The sequence below is a fragment of the Lepidochelys olivacea genome (assembly GCF_965140295.1).
Source record: "Lepidochelys olivacea isolate rLepOli2 genome assembly, chromosome: 11".
Taxonomy (NCBI): domain Eukaryota; kingdom Metazoa; phylum Chordata; order Testudines; family Cheloniidae; genus Lepidochelys; species Lepidochelys olivacea.
This window is the reverse complement of record NC_140421.1, coordinates 50,807,386-50,823,696: the sequence shown is the minus strand read 5'-3', so window position 1 is coordinate 50,823,696 and position 16,311 is coordinate 50,807,386. Positions and strand designations below refer to the sequence as shown.

Below are 16,311 nucleotides of genomic sequence, written 5' to 3'. Positions count from 1 at the left end.
ACCATATCAAAGTATGTAGATGGCCTGATCCTAAATTGGTTAGTGTAAATTTGCATATCCCTCTCAAGCTCCTATGTTTCTGAAATATTGCTAGTATTCTAAAAGTTCTAATGTTCTTATCACAATCTTGAAAATCTGGCAGCTATTTATATTAATCTTTTATGTTTACTAATGCGGAGTCTGCAGGGAGGGGGAATTGGGAACAGATTCTCAGCATTGCTCCATTGAAAATTCATGCAGAAATCTAGGAAAAAATAACAAAAACAGAAGCCCCTCCAATCACCCCCAAAGACATTGTTCTTTCATTTAAAGATGCTAAGTCCTTAAAAAGTAGTGGGTAGTCTGGCAAGGACAACAGGGAGATGAAAATTGTCCCATCTATGCACACACTCTTTAACATCAGCTTGTTGGGGAGAACCTGATAGCAGGATCTGGTCAAATGGAACCTCCACAAATATAGTTGAACTGAGAATGGTCTCCATTCTATGGGTCCTTGAACCATTCGACAGTTGGCATATTATTTTCTGTTAAATTTTATAGAATGGTTCAAAAACAGAAAAAATTATCATTTTCTATTGATTCCTTCAGACCCACAAAACCCTGTTGTCAGCTGCAATCAAGGATTAGCCAGCTGAAGACTTGGCCTTGTGGCATAACACTGAGTCTCGATCCTAGCGGTGGTCTTAATACTTGCCCGGTGCTGTTTAGGTACACCATGAAGGAAGAGACTCTTTAGAGTTGCTCTCCTCCTTAACACATGCAGTGCACCTACATGCCACAGGCCGGGAGTTGGTTTACTGCCTGTAAGATGTTGGGGGACATTTTATATTTGGCACATAGTTTACAGTCCAGTAATTGTTGCCTCATATCAAAACAGGAAGACCAATCAATCTTCTGAGGTGAACATAGAACAGAAAAATTAGACATTTTATCCAGCAGATATTCTTCCCTCTTACTTCAGATTCAGAAATAAATTCTGATGTGGGCTTTTTTTTATTGTTGTTGGTATTATCGTGTCAAAAGCAAAACTTCTGACTGCTTTCTGAAACATATGTCATGATTTTTTTAGACTTACCTTGTTTCAATCACATTTTATTTTTTAGAGGGAGAAGAAACAGATGTGTGAGAAACAGCATTTCAACATTCAAATATTAATTGAGTGCAAACAGAAACCACTAATGTCTATTACTACCTTTTCCAAATCAAGCTACATTCAGTAAATATTTGTCCGGTAGGCATGCTGTCAGATTAAAAATGATAGGCCTAGTTTTCTTCTTCCTTACAGCAGTGTCAATGAGAAAAAGATGGCGCTATCATTTGTTAAAAAGTACTGCGTGGATCAAAATACCTTTTCTACCACAAGGCAAAACCCTGCTTCGGTTAGCTCAGTGATGAGAACTAGGGACGTAGTCCAGTTTGGGATCCTATTGATTAGAGTAAATGGGGGGAAATGATGATATATATTTTTAAGCACAGTGAATTATCCAAAGGGAGTAGTGAAATAAATTGTCAGAATTGCTATAATCTTATCTAGTTAGATTCTTTTCTCCTTAATTTTAAACTAAATACAACTTAAGACTACGCACAAAATTTCATAACCTATGTCTTACTGTTACTGAATTTACCATATCTCTTGCATTTTTCACCTCTTCCATTTCCTGTGCTATCAGTTTGAGTAAGTCACTTTCATGGTCACTGAAATGTAACTTGATGCTTTTTTCTAATGCTGTCAGTTGCTAATATATGAACCCACCTTTTGTTTTTCTTTCCATTTAGTCAGACAGAAGACTTTAGTTTGGTACTAAACTCTAGTTACTGTAGAAATTAGTGCAGAACAGGCTGCAAAGCAAAATAAGTATATTCAAAAGGTCTAATTCTGCAGGTCGTGAAAAATATATTCCTGAAAAGTGGTCAGAGAACACAAAGGTTTTTTTAGCAAAATCCCTACAAATGTGGAGAAAGTTTTCTGCTAATTCTAGCCATCAAAATGATTTAAGGGGACAGATCCCAGGTTAAGTCTCCTTTGTGCCACTCTGGCTATAGGACTTACAGCTCCTCGACAGGGATAGTTGGGGATTCCCATCATAAAGGAATTCACAGTTAGGATTTCTGTCATAAGGAAGTTCCCATTTGGCTTGCAGCTGCCCCTATACCACTCACTTTCCCCCACCTTCAGAAAGGGAGGGTGTTGGACAAGGTATAGGTATTATTCACAAGTATATGTTATGTAGGTTATCCCTAATCAGTTTTGAAAAGGCCTGTATAGCACCCTAGACCATCAGACAACCTTATATGCCACAGAAAAACCCATTTTAGGAATGGTCTAGAAAGTTTTAAAGTTTATTGGGACTACAGTTTATAACCCTCCAACTGTAAACTCAACAGTTACCATTAGTTCCATTATACAGATCTCAGAGGGAGCTCTAGAAGTAACCTATCCTATCTTCTGTTAAAGTCAGTCATCTTGGGACTTACTAGAGGGCATGGTCCCAGTGGAGAATTGGGGGGGGGCAGAGGGTGAGAAAACCTGGATTTGTGCTGGAAATGGCCCAACTTGATTATCATACACATTGTAAGAAGAGTGATCACTTTAGATAAGCTATTACCAGCAGGAGAGTGGGGTGGGAGGAGGTATTGTTTCATGGTCTCTGTGTATATAATGTCTTCTGCAGTTTCCACAGTATGCATCCGATGAAGTGAGCTGTAGCTCACGAAAGCTTATGCTCAAATAAATTGGTTAGTCTCCAAGGTGCCACAAGTACTCCTTTTCTTTTTGCAAATACAGACTAACACGGCTGTTACTCTGAAACCTGTCACTTTTTGTTAAGCAGCAGTTGATTTTTATATTGGATTTTGCTTTTCTTTTAATCTGATATGAGAAATTCCTAAACTGCAAAAACAGCCTCAGACAGTAAGCTTTAGATCCTTCACCCATTTCTCCCAAGATGACACAATATACTAGGAATGTGTGACCGTAGGGAAATTTACTAAGAAGATAATGGACTTTCTGTATTGACTTGTTCTTTAGAATGAGGCAGATGAATTTCCTTTTGGGAAACTACCCAAACATTGGCAATCTTGTAAGGGCTACTTTTAATAAAATACTCTTTTTAAGGAGATTAGGGGGGATGGGAACAGAACTGCAGCTGTCTCGTTGAGATTTTTTGTCCCTTGTACAAATGCAGTAATTCATTCTTAGACTCCCCCAACTGAATATCTTGTTATATAATGACAGGTTTCAGAGTAACAGCCATGTTAGTCTGTATTCGCAAAAAGAAAAGGAGTACTTGTGGCACCTTAGAGACTAACCAATTTATTTGAGCGTGAGCTACAGCGATGAAGTGAGCTGTAGCTCACAAAAGCTTATGCTCAAATAAATTGGTTAGTCTCTAAGATGCCTCAAGTACTCCTTTTCTTCTTGTTATATAGTTAAGGTTGCACAAGTTGCTATTACAAAGGGTTATTTTCAAATGCTAATTACTTGGTCAAATGTTTCCTTTTTTGGCTTAATACACAGTATATTTGTTCTCAGCCTAGGATCCAACTGTTTGGGAGGTTTTGAAGGATTGAGCAAAAACTGGTTTAGCAATTTAAGATATATATTTCCTGTCCCTGGAATAGGTAACCAGAATTCTAGGTTTTAACCAGAGGGATTGGAATCCAGAAGTCTCAGTGTATATATATAGGGAGGGTTCAGGTGCAAACTTGGGACTGATCCAAGGTCCAGCTGAGTTTTGGATTAGGCCTATGGAGGGCTCCATAAGCATGGAAAGTGGCGCGTTAAATAAAATTTAGGGGCTCTTCAGGGATTGAAAGTACTCAGAAATCTTTCTCATTTCAAATTCTCTTCAAAACATAAAAGTGAAGGCATGGTACAAAATGTCTCTGAATATCTACTTCTGATGAACTCATGAAAGACTGGGGAATTCTAAAATCCAGTTGATTTGGATATTGATTTTACTTCCTCTTTACCCAACCCAAATGATGTCAGGTCAGCCATTATCTTTGTTCACTGACAAATATATATTCTCCACTCACTCTTGAAATAATTGCTGACATAGAATCTGTCTCGCTCTACATATAATATTCCTGGTTTAAAAAATGTACTGACGTAAACCACAAACTGCACTTCAGACTTAACTCAGATACTGAATGTAATATTATATTTCTAGCAGTTCAGGATGTCTTGTACAGAGCTCTTTATTTAAACAATGTGGTGTAGGCCTTTGACCAAATAGTGGATTATAAATGTGATTCACTAAAACTGCTTCTCTAGCTTCAGATAAAAAATACCTTCTCCTAAACTTGGACCACAAACTTACACAAGCAAAGAGAGACACTGGTAAGACAAGTGCATCATAAGATGCATCCACATCCTAAAGACAACGGATGCAGTAGGGAAACCTCAAAGGGCATATTTTGCCACCCTTACTTATGCTGAGTCATATCATAGTAGTCACTGTGGGTAAGGGTGGCAGAATTTGACCCCAAACCAGACCTTTTAGAGTTAGGTACTAAAAGGAATCAGTTGGTTATATTTCTTATTTAACTGATTTTGTGGGTTTGTGTCACTATCTTGATGCTATATTATTTGCGTACAAAATCATTTTATTTTATTTTATTTGGACATGTATCATTCTTATGCATCTCATAGAATGACATGGGGAATTACATCCACCCAGAGAAGCATAAGCAAATTTGGGGCAGTTCTCCTAAACTCCTCCTCAGAGTCTGTTTGGTTTTTATTTTTGTTTTTCATGCACTGTGTGAATGTCACTCAAGAAGGAAATGGATCCTTTTCCCTTCTTGGCTGATTAGAACCTGGAGACTGCCTAAGCCGGGGGGGGGGGGGGGCAAACTCTTTGGGCTGGGGGCCACATCTGGGAGGGGAAATTGTAGGGCAGGGGGTTGGAGTGCGGGGTGTGGGAGGGGGTGTGGTATGCAGGAAAGGGCTCAGGGCAAGGGATTGGGGCAGAGGAGGGGTGCGGGGTGTATGAGGGGGCTCGGAAAGGGAGTTGGGGTGCACGAGGGTGCAGCGGGGGCACAGGGCAGAGAGTTGGGGTGCAGGAAGGGTGCAAGGTGCAGGTAGGGGGCTCAGGGCAGGGAGTTGGGGTGCCACCCCGGGAAGTGGCCAGAACCATGTCCCTGCACGGCCCCTGAGGGAGGAGGGGGCACAGGGCTCCGCGCGCTGCCCTTGCCACGCTTCCAGGTACCCCCCCTCCCATTGGCTGCGGTTCCCCATTCATGGCCAATGGGAGCTGCTGGGGTGGGGGCGGTGCCTGGAGGCAAGGGCAACCCATGGAGACCTCTGCTCTCCCTCCCCCAGGGGCTGTGCAGGGACGTGGCGCCGGCCGCTTCTGAGAGCAGCACAGGGCCTGCGGCATCACGGGGAGCAATCCCACGGGCCGGCTCCAAAGCCCTGATGGGCCGGATCTGGCCCGCGGGCCATAGTTTGCCCACCCCTGGCCTAAGCCCTTCGGTGACAGGAGAACACAAAAACTTCCCAAAGGAAGCACATGCTGCTGGCAACTCTTAAATATGTCCTGGTCTAGATCTCAAAAGGCAAGGGTGCCTGGCAGCAAGCATTTCAGCTAACGGTCTCACTTAATATTCTGAGAAAGCAGTGGCCAGGCAACACTTAATAAACAGCCTTTTTTTTTTTTTTTTTTTTTTTTTAAATTCTAATCATCAACCAGGCCAGGCTGTGGCATGGAAACAGCATTCATCACAGTGTAAGTGGCCATTAATCAGTGATTTCCTGAAGCCACTAAACAGGCCAGATATCAACTGCTGATATCAGCAACATGAATCATGAGCTGCTTCTTTCTTGATAACAGTACCTGGAAGGAATATCTTGAAATGTCTCCACTTTTTTATTTCAGAGCGAGAGCACAAAGGGGAATTGCTGGGCAACCGATCAGTCTCTCCAACAGCCCATAGCTGCAGAGTTCCATAGGCCTTATCCTAGCACCTCTTGTGTTCAATGTTTACTTTTATCAATATAGGGCCAAAAATGTTCTGGATGCCTGACAGACTAAGCACTTCAGTTGCCTCGAAGTGCTTAATCTAATTTTAGACATGATACAATGAGTTGGAGCAGCAAACAGTGAGAATAACGGAATGGAGAACAAAGGTTACAATCATAAGATCACATGGTTATTTAGATCCGTTAACTGAATGTCTTAACAGTCCAATTATATATACATAATATTATATAATATAATATGGGTGTATACATGTATCTATCTACATACAGATATATGTACTCTGAAAAATACCTTATTTTCATAAACCAAGTTTTTATCTGAAAGAATTGAATTGAGGTAAAGAAGGGAGGAAGATGGGAGCGTAGTGCTTGTTATGACATTTAGACCTACTATTCAGTGTGTTCAGTAGGGGACATATAACCAGGAGGTAAGGGTCTGTATAAACAGGAAATAAAGACAGTCTGGAAGCACAGTGTGCTGCTTCTCCATAATATCTGCAGGAAGGGTGTGAGACTGGAGAAGTTGGTAAAACAGGATGGATGAAGAGAAGTGATAGAGCAGAAGCGGACAAAGGCAAGAGGAAGGACTTTGTAACATACAAAGGGTAAAGGGGCAAAACACCTAGCTTGTTTTAAGACTGGGCTTGATAAATTTATGGAGGGGATGGTACGGTGAGATTGCTTACAATGGGCTATGTGGGCCATCCACAACTGCTATTAGCTAGTATCTCAAACAGCTGGAGGCGAGACACTACAGAGGGAGGACACTGAGTTACTACAGAGAATTCTTTCCCAGGCGTCTGGCTGGTGAGTCTTGCCCACATGCTTAGGGTTAGATCACCATATTTGGGTGACTTAGGGTCAGTTAGATGACCATATTTGGGTCAGGAAGGAATTTCCCCCCAGGCCAGATTAGCAGAGACCCTGGGAGGTTCTTCACCTTCCTCTGCACAGGTTACTTGAACTAGAGTAAAGGGTGGATTCTCTGTAACTTGAAGTCTTTAAATCAAGATTAGAGGATTTCAGTAACTCAACCAGAGGTTATGGGCCTACTGCAGGCACAGCCACCAACTTTCCTTGGTGCTGGTGGGTGCTCGTGCCCCCCAGCCCCAACTCCGCCCCCTCCCTGCCCTATTGGACCCCTCCCCAAATCCCTGCTCTGGCCCCGCCTCTTCCCCGAGCGCACCACGTTCCTCCTCCTCCCCCCTCCCTCTCTCCCAGTGTTTGCCCCGTGAAACAGCTGGGAGGGAGGGGGGAGAAGCAGGACGCAGCAGTATGCTCAGGGGAGGAGGCGGAGGTGAGCTGGGGCGGGGCGGGAAGCTACCGGTGGGTGCAGAGCACTCACCAATTTTTCCCCATAGGTGCTCCAGCCCCAGAGCACCCACGGAGTCAGCGCCTATGACTACAGGAGTGGGTGGGTGAGGTTCTGTGGCCTGCAATGTGCACAAGGTTAGACTAGATGATTGTAACAGTCCCTTTTGGCCTCAAAGTCTATAAAGGCAAGTCAAAAAGATTAATGCAGATGACAGTGTGAGGTAACACATGCAAGTAAATTCAGCTGGTGGCATTAAAATTAATTAATTGAAAATATTTGGCATCAGAAAGTCAGTCAGTAGTTGTTGGTGAAATTCACAGAATTTCTTTTTGGATAAAGTGCAGGAGATTCTTGTAGCTAACAAGAAATTCCTCTAGCATGGAGGCAGTGGGAGAACTTCCTATGGATCACTCAACTCTGGATGGAATATACTGACCAATGCTACTATTTAGGGACAGGAAGGAAAGAATAATATTTATCTAATGAACAGTTGGAGTTTGGGAAGGTTATAATATTCTTACTTAGTGTCCAACCCTGAAATCCCCTTTCCCCATGGGTGAGCCAATGGAAGCTGAAGTGACTACTTGCATGAGTGACAACTGGGCAGGGAAACCTAGAACGCTACCTTTGTGAAAAGTACCATGGAATCTCTCTTGACAACATGTGGTGAGAACTTTGGTTTCATTGCTGTTTGTATAATTTTTAAGAATTATTTTATTAATTAAAAATCAGTTTGCCTCATCTAAAGACCAATGATTATATCTCGAGCAGAAATTAACCCTTTCCAAATCTGGTTCTAGAAATACAATCTAATCATATGCTGAGGTTTAATACAAAATATCATGTTATCTAACACAACATGGGTTTTGACTTCTTGAAACCTTGCCAAAATATAATATGGATGGATTATTTTAAATGGCAGGGCTGAGAGCTGAAATGAAGTATATGAAACAACCGAAAGGCAAATGTGTTTCTTTGTTTAGTTTGGCAGAAAAATATAATGGAGCCATGAAAGACTTTAACAATGTAGTTTTTCTTCTGCTAAAATAATTATCTCAACCCCAAAATCCCATTTCTTGTAGAAAACATGAATGACGATATACCTCAGCATTACTAGCCACATGAAATATTAAATAAACTTTCAGTGGGAAAAAAACTGTAAAGCCCTACTGGATCCACATTGAATTTTGGATGACTCATGCATTACAAATTACTTCTAATACTCATTGTTTGCTCTGTTTTTTCACTAGATTTTTGTTTTCAGAATTTCATCTCTGCTTTCATTTACATATAAAGGCCACAGATTGGGATTAAACTGAATAAACAGAAGGAAAAATAGCACTTGTAAATTATCAAGGGAGGAATGATAGTCTTCTCTTTAAAGCACTGACCAGGGACTGAATGTCAGGGTTCAGTTTCTGACTGTGTGTGGCCACGGCAAATCAACTAATCTCTATGGCCCAGATCCTCAAAGGTATTTAGGCTCCTAACTTTTGGGGATCTGGGCTCATAGGCCTCTGTTCCCCATCTGCAAAGTGGGGATAATAATTCCCTGCTTCCAAAGGCTGTTGTGAGAATAAATTTTGTTAATATTTGTGGGTTGCTTAGGTACGATAGTGATGAGAACATCTAATTTCCTGGGCAGATAGAAATGATAATTGTAGATTAGAGCTAGTAATGCTTTCATTTTTCTAGTGAACTCAAGTTTGGTCCAGAGTCTGACTCAGACAGAATTCCTCTCATAAATCCATGTTCAAATAGCCAAAGAAAATGACACCTCCCATGTTTCTGATGTAACAGGCACAGCCAGGCAGGACTGAGGTAATAGGCCTGTTCTTCTTCTGTGTCTGAGTTTACAAGAAGGGGGGGGGGGGGCAGGGAAGAGATTGTCAGGTTGGGTGAGAATCCTGCTGGGGCTTAGGTGCAAGTTAAGGAGCTGAGCAACTTGGCAGCATTGGAACATAGGTGGTTTTGCACATGCCAATCAGAGAAAACTTAGATGCCTAAGAGACTTTCCTGGAAGAAATGTAGGCAAGTAGGGAATGTAAGCACCTACAGGATTAGGCAGCATCTGAGTAGGTGTTTTGAGGATATCAGTAGGGTTACCAACCCTCTAGGATTGGCCTGGAGTCTCCAGGAATTAAACATTAATCTTTAATTAAATCTCCAGGAATACATCCAACCAAAATTGGCAACTCTAGATCTCAGTGGTGACTATATGTTGGACCTAGGCACCTAAAGCAGAAGTTAGGCCCCTAAGTCCCATTATGTATCTAGCCCTAAAGCACAACAATGATGTTGACTACCTGTATCTAGGTACTATTAGGTGAGATAATCTCTGGGTGAGGGGCAAGGAGCAAATGTAGTCCTTGCACTTATTTGAGAGTTGCCTGCAATGAAGAAAAGTACATGCTCCATTCTTCTAAAGGGTGGGTTGCAATGGGGATAATCCTCCTGTGCATTGGGGAATTGGTGGGTGCACAATTTTTCTCAGTGATCTCATTGTCCACTTAAAGCGGCAAAGAGTCCTGTGGCACCTTATAGACTAACAGATGTATTGGAGCATAAGCTTTCGTGGGTGAATACCCACTTCATCGGATACATGTAGTGGAAATTTCCAGAGGCAGGTATAAATATACAAGCAAGAATCAGGCTAGGGATAACGAGGTTAGTTCAGTCAGGGAGGATGAGGCCCTCTTCTAGCAGTTGAGGTGTGAACACCAAGGGAGGAGAAACTGCTTTTGTAGTTGGCGAGCCATTCACAGTCTTTGTTTAATCCTGAGCTGATGGTGTCAAATTTGCAAATGAACTGAAGCTCAGCAGTTTCTCTTTGAAGTCTGGTCCTGAAGTTTTTTTGCGGCAGGATGGCTACCTTTAAATCTGCTATTATGTGTCCAGGGAGATTGAAGTGTTCTCCTACAGGTTTTTGTATATTGTCTTTCCTAATATCTGATTTGTGTCCATTTATCCTTTTACGGAGGGACTGTCCAGTTTGGCCGATGTACATAGCAGGGGGGCATTGCTGGCACATGATGGTGTATATTACATTGGTGGACATGCAGGTGAATGAACTGGTGATGGGTGGCTGATCTGGTTAGGTCCTGTGATGGTGTCGCTGGATATGTGGGCAGAGTTGGCATCGAGGTTTGTTGCATGGATTGTTTCCTGAGTTAGAGTTACTATGGTGCGGTGTGTAGTTGCTGGTGAGAATATGCTTCAGGTTGGCGGATTGTCTGTGGGCGAGACAGAGACCAACACCTACAAGGTCTTCACCAAACATTCTCAAAACTACGATACCCACATGAGGAAATAAGGAAACAGATCAACAGAGCCAGACTTGTACCCAGAAGCCGCCTGCTACAAGACAAGCCCAAGAAAGAAACCAACAGAACTCCACAGGCCATCACATACAGTCCTCAGCTAAAACCTCTCCAACGCAACATCAATGATCTTCAACCCATCCTGGACAAAGATCCCTCACTTTCACAGGCCTTGGGAGGCAGACCAGTCCAATTTAGTTGATCAAACAAAAATCTTCTTTCAGTTCAACTCCTTAAGTTGGCTTTGGAAACTGAAATGCCGCATCTAAAGAAATCCATGCTCTGGGATCTGATTTAAATTGTGGCTTAAAATAAACATAACTGCTTGGTGACTCTTAATTGTGTTTCTAATCTGCGCTGAGGATGGGATCTCAGAATCAGAGAGCTGCAACCTGATCCCTTGCAGAGCACAGCTGAGAATCTAGGCCTATGTTTTCTTTGCACACACATCTCTCTCTGTTAACATGTATATCTCACATGATCTACAGTGTACTTAGTTATATACTTAAAAGTGTATTATACTGTTCAAAATATTGTGGATCAGGATTTATTTTTTTCATAAGATTTTGAACACCATTATTTCTCAGGAAACTTTATTAAGTATTTATTGTATTTGTATGTTACTCAGAAAGATGAAAGAAATGAAGAGAGGCTGTTTCTTAACTACCTTACTCCTGTTGTTGGGCTATGTCCCATGGCATGTGACTGCAGACTCAGAAAATGGAGAAGAAGACCAGGACATCCCAGGTAAGAGTTTACAAGTTTAACCCTTTTGCTATCTGAAAATTGCAAGAAGCAAGAATCATGGACCTTAACCTTCACCACTGAAATCCAGTGGGGCTTTCCTATTGAACTCAGTGTAAGCAGAACTGGACCTTATCTGAGCAAAGAACAGTCCTAAATAGTGTATTGAACTGTAGCCCTTGCAGTGAGATACCAAGAAACTGGCATAAAAATGGACAGATCTTATGAAGTTGTGTGTGTGTGTGTGTGTGTGTGTGTGTGTGTGTGTGTGTGTGTGTGTGTATAAACCAGTTGTGAAGCTCTTTCCAAGCTAAGGCTTCTGGACTGTCTCCCAACCCTTTTGAAACCCTACAATTCCAAACAAAACCCATGCCAGCTGCTAACATCACTCCGTAAGAGCTATAATGTGAATGTGTCCTATGAAATTGGGCAGGGAGTAAGGATTGTTCCTTGTGTGTTTGGGGAATAGGTGGAATCATAGCTGTACTCTCCACATGTACCAGGGGAAGGACTATGATGAGTCTGGTAGTGGGTGGGGATACACCACTCTCCTTCCCTCCATAAAACAGGAGCTCATGGAATCGCTCTTCTCTTCCAGAGTTGTTCCTCTGATGGTGCAATTAAAGACTGCCCCTTACCCAGGCACACCCGTTTTTTTTTCCAGGCATGCCCATTTTCAATACACAGTTACTACATGTGCACAGGCAAGTGTATTAACTGCATGTGACATTAGCTTCATGTGCAAAACTAAGTAAGAGGGCACGCTTTAAAAATTTTGGTGAAGTTTTCAAAACATAATAGGTCTTTTTCTCTAAGCCATTCAGAACACAGTATGACAACATCAACACAAGGCAAATACTGGCCTATGCTGACATGGCAGTAATGGGCATATACACACATCTGTAAGTAGGCATTCAGACCTAATTCTCAACAGGTTGGGCCCAACCCAGAATGATGGAAAGAGTAGCGGACAGTTGGTTCAAGGCTGTTTAGGGGACTAGAAGCTCTCTTAAATGAACTTCCATCCAGGTGGGCCTCTTTGCATCCTGCCTCTCTTCCATGGGAAGAGAGAGAAGCAGGATCTTGACCCTCAAATTGTTGAGTCCTTCAAAGAACATAGCGTATGGGGGTCTTAATAAATGCTTTCTCTGCCTCTCTCCGAGTTACCCTGGTAGCTTGATACCTCACTCAGCTGGCAGCTCAAATTTAGAGAGATTCATAGATACTAAGGTCAGAAGGGACCATTATGATCATCCAGTCTGACCTCCTGCACAACACAGGCCACAGAATCTCACCCACCCACTCCTGCGAAAAACCTCTCACCTATGTCTGAGCTATTGAAGTCCTCAAATCATGGTTTAAAGACTTCAAGGAGCAGAGAATCCTCCAACAGGGTGTCCAGTTTAAAGGAAGCTTGTATGTATCAACCAGAGACACCAATGCCTCTTCTCCCCCCCCGTCCCCAGTCCATAACCACAGAGCAGGGAAAACATTTAGTACACAGTATCTCATAGATAATATCCCTAAAGACTAGTGGGAATGGAGTCTGAGAACAGGAGGTGGCAGCCACTGAGTGACTGGGAGGATATCAGAATAGGATTAGCACTCTATAGACTCGGGATGGGCTTCATAGCTGTAGCATCAGGGAGGGAGTATCTGGCCCAGGATGAACAGTCATCACCCTCACCAATGTTCATGAGATAAAAATATTAATTCTGCATAGTCATCAGCTACAATAGAAATATAGTCAGTGTAGTAGGATTTTATTCCATTCAGTGTCACCAAATTTGAAAATAACATCCTAGCTCTGCACCAAATAAATTTCCTCCTTTCATAATCAGGTTGGATCATTCTGGAACAATTTGCCCTTACGTTTACCTCTCAGCCTTGATGCCCATAAATAAACTCCTTTTTTTTCAAAAGTTGACATGACCTTGCATAGCATGCATCCTTCCTATACTGTACAGAACAAACATTTTCTTTTGACAAACTCATCGCTTCCTAGTAACTTCTGAAATTCTTGTTTCTTGTTACAATTTCAACAGCCTTGATAAATTGTTGCACAGACCATTTCAATTTCTAGTTCAGTTATTAAACTAAAAAGCCTAGCAGACTAATCTTCACAATCTTTTTGGGGATGGGGGAGGGGGCAGGAGTCATGAACAACAAAGCACAGTGCTTACAGAGTACTACTTGTTTTTGCTTTTAAGCACAAAGGAAAACTCAAACCCCTTCTCAAGCCTGTGATTCTTTCACAACCAATAACTTGAGAACCAGTCGTGAACTCGAATTCCAACATCTTGTATCAAGATTCCAAATCAAACAAATGTTAGTCTTTGAGATATGAAACCAAGTCCTCCTCTTGCATCTATTAAGGACTCCATAGCACTTTTAGCAAAAGGAGGGCTGTTGTCTCACGTTCTCATCAAATTCCTATTCTGTAATTAGGTTTTTCCTACCTACAATTCCTCCTGCAATTTTTCTTAGATGTGGAGTGAAATCTTGGTCCCATTGTAGTCAATAGCAAAGCTCTTATTGACTTCATTCAGGGCAGAATTTCACTTATGGTGTTTACTTCCTGTCCTAAGCAGTTGTAGAGTGGTGCTGAATGCTGCTAAACAGCTCCCACGTCACTCCAGAAATCCACCGTAGGTTCTATTTCTGTGGTGCATAAAGTGGTTCTTAAACCCAAAGAATGTGTAAAATCATGCTCTGGGATCCTTTTGAATAAGAGAGCCTATATCAAAACCTCCATGTTTAAATTACGGCAGTTTGAAAACTGTAAGCTCAGCAGGATAGAGAGTGTTTCAATATGTTCCGCATGGTGCTGAGAACAGTGTCAGTGCTCAACTAATAAATAATTACAAGAATAAGGGTATCAAAAAGTTACAGAAAATGCCAACCTGTTACATAACTGTTTCTACATTGCGAAAAGTGTCCCATGATACCACTTGTGGCTGCTTGCCCTTTATTTGATCTGAAGTTTAAAACGAATGAGTCACTACTCCTCAAATGTGCTTTTTATTATGATGTGAAAGTTTATCAAGAATTAATGTGACAGTCTGAGGATTCAGATATACTGGTAGGAAAAGCTCTTAGCAGTGTGTGGGTGGCCAGTCCTCAAATGAAACTGACAGAGCGAGTGAAACAGAAACCCCTTTTTCATCAATGACAAGCTGCTTAGTGTTGATAATACTATCAAAGAAAAAAGGCATTTATGAGAGAGCTTATAATGACGACAGCATATCTTTACTGATAAGAATAACTCACAAAGGGTGCCTGGCGTGGAGCGAAATAAGTAACCTCAGCAAACAAAAGAGAAAGCACGACACACACAAGCTCTGAAATATTCCTGTGTGAAGTCTTTCTATGGTGGATGACTGGATCCCTCAGTTTTATTTTCAAAGCTGAGTTAAAGTGTAGTTCTGTTCTGAAAAGTGAGTTGGTAACAATGTCATTGTGGATCCTATATTTATTGTCTCCATGATTTCGGTATTGAGTCTATTAATTTGATAAGCAGAGGATGGTTGTTTATTTTTTTAGAACCATTAGCCCTGAATAGTCAACTCAAGATCTAAAAGTCAAGCTGGGCTCTTTGGGGATGTCTACCCAGAAAAAAAAAGTGCCGTTTTCAACTGTGTTGACCAAGCATTGTCAATATTTCCTGTCTGTTCACATAAACCTGGGTTATACATGCCACAAGCTACAACATGACCTACTAACAGAATTATATAGATGTTATATTAGGCCTCTGACATACCACTCTGATGAAACTGTTAATAAATACAGACTTTTTAAATGGTAGCCACTGTACATGGACCCTATGCCCAAAAGCTCAGCGGTAAGCATTCTTAAAACAATGTTTCTGAGAAATTGGATCAAATTCTGATCTCTAGTGTATCAAACAGAATATTCCTGGGTTGTGGGTATATATACCTCTGGGATGACTTTACAGACTTTCCTTCTGAAACTCTATTGGGCTGGCATATTATATGGATGCCTAATTTATTTTCTTCCTAAAATTAGTCCTCAGGGAAAGATGATTCTTTTGAAATTTCATCAGCCTTCACTAAGGTGTGAATTCTAGGTACACCACCAGAATGTAGGGAACAAAATGCAGCAAAATCAGTGTAGTTCCACAGTGAAGGGAACGGAAGACTATGTATGGAGGCGGATCTGCAACACCAGTAATCAACAGAGCGGTGCTAGGCACATGCCTGTTCCTGTAAGTGTGCCTATACAGATCCACCAGCCAAACTCTCATCCATTTTAGAACTCTTCATTATTGCAAGGAAAATAAAGCTAATTCCAAATCAACTAAAAGAGATGAGAGCTGCCAAGTTTAAAGCAATGAGAAACAGCTCTATTAATTCTCCAGAGACTGGTGGGATGGTTCCAATCTTCTGAATCCCACAGAAAACCCTTTTTCATACAGTTTATTTACTTGGCCTTTGTACAAAAAGGGAGAATTTGGCCTTTTGTGGCTTCAATGGTGCACATTTTCTTGAGTCTCTGCTTGAGGATGTATATTGATACTACAATTCTTAAGAAAATAAATGTGTCCACACCTTGAGACAGTGTAGAACCTGGCACATACAATATGCACATTTGCAGTCCTACAACGTTACAACAGTGGTTCCAGTGTCATTCCCATTGTAAACAAAGGAAAGGCTTTGGGAAGTAAGTAACACAATAATTTGTTTCTGTGGCTTTGATTGGAAAATAGCTAGTTGCTGAGACAGATGATTCTTCTCATTCATTGAGCAGCAAACCTCCTCTTAGGTAGTAATTTTTTCATCCTCATCGTAGGGTTCTATGATTAAATTTACATGCTCGTTCTGCCTTATAATTTGGCTTAATAAGATGGAGACAGTATCATATGGCATAGATGTGGCAATGTGTAGGATGCTAATGTGTTGATGTTAGCTATGTGTCTGGACTTCTTG

General features: G+C 41.5%; 1 protein-coding gene across 4 annotated transcripts in view; it reads left to right on the top strand.

Annotated features, from left to right (window-relative positions):
* TFPI (tissue factor pathway inhibitor) overlaps positions 1–16,311 on the top strand; it is a gene marked incomplete at its 5' end in the record, with an annotated part of 56,737 nt that overhangs the window by 2,871 nt on the left and 37,555 nt on the right. For 3 of the 4 annotated variants that reach the window (XM_084643084.1, XM_084643083.1, XM_084643082.1), the window contains one exon: positions 11,250–11,368. In XM_084643084.1, the coding sequence (XP_084499210.1) occupies positions 11,254–11,368 (115 nt within the window). Of the gene's footprint in view, positions 1–11,238; positions 11,369–16,311 lie in introns of those variants that run through there. The other variant, XM_084643081.1, reaches the window with a different exon arrangement.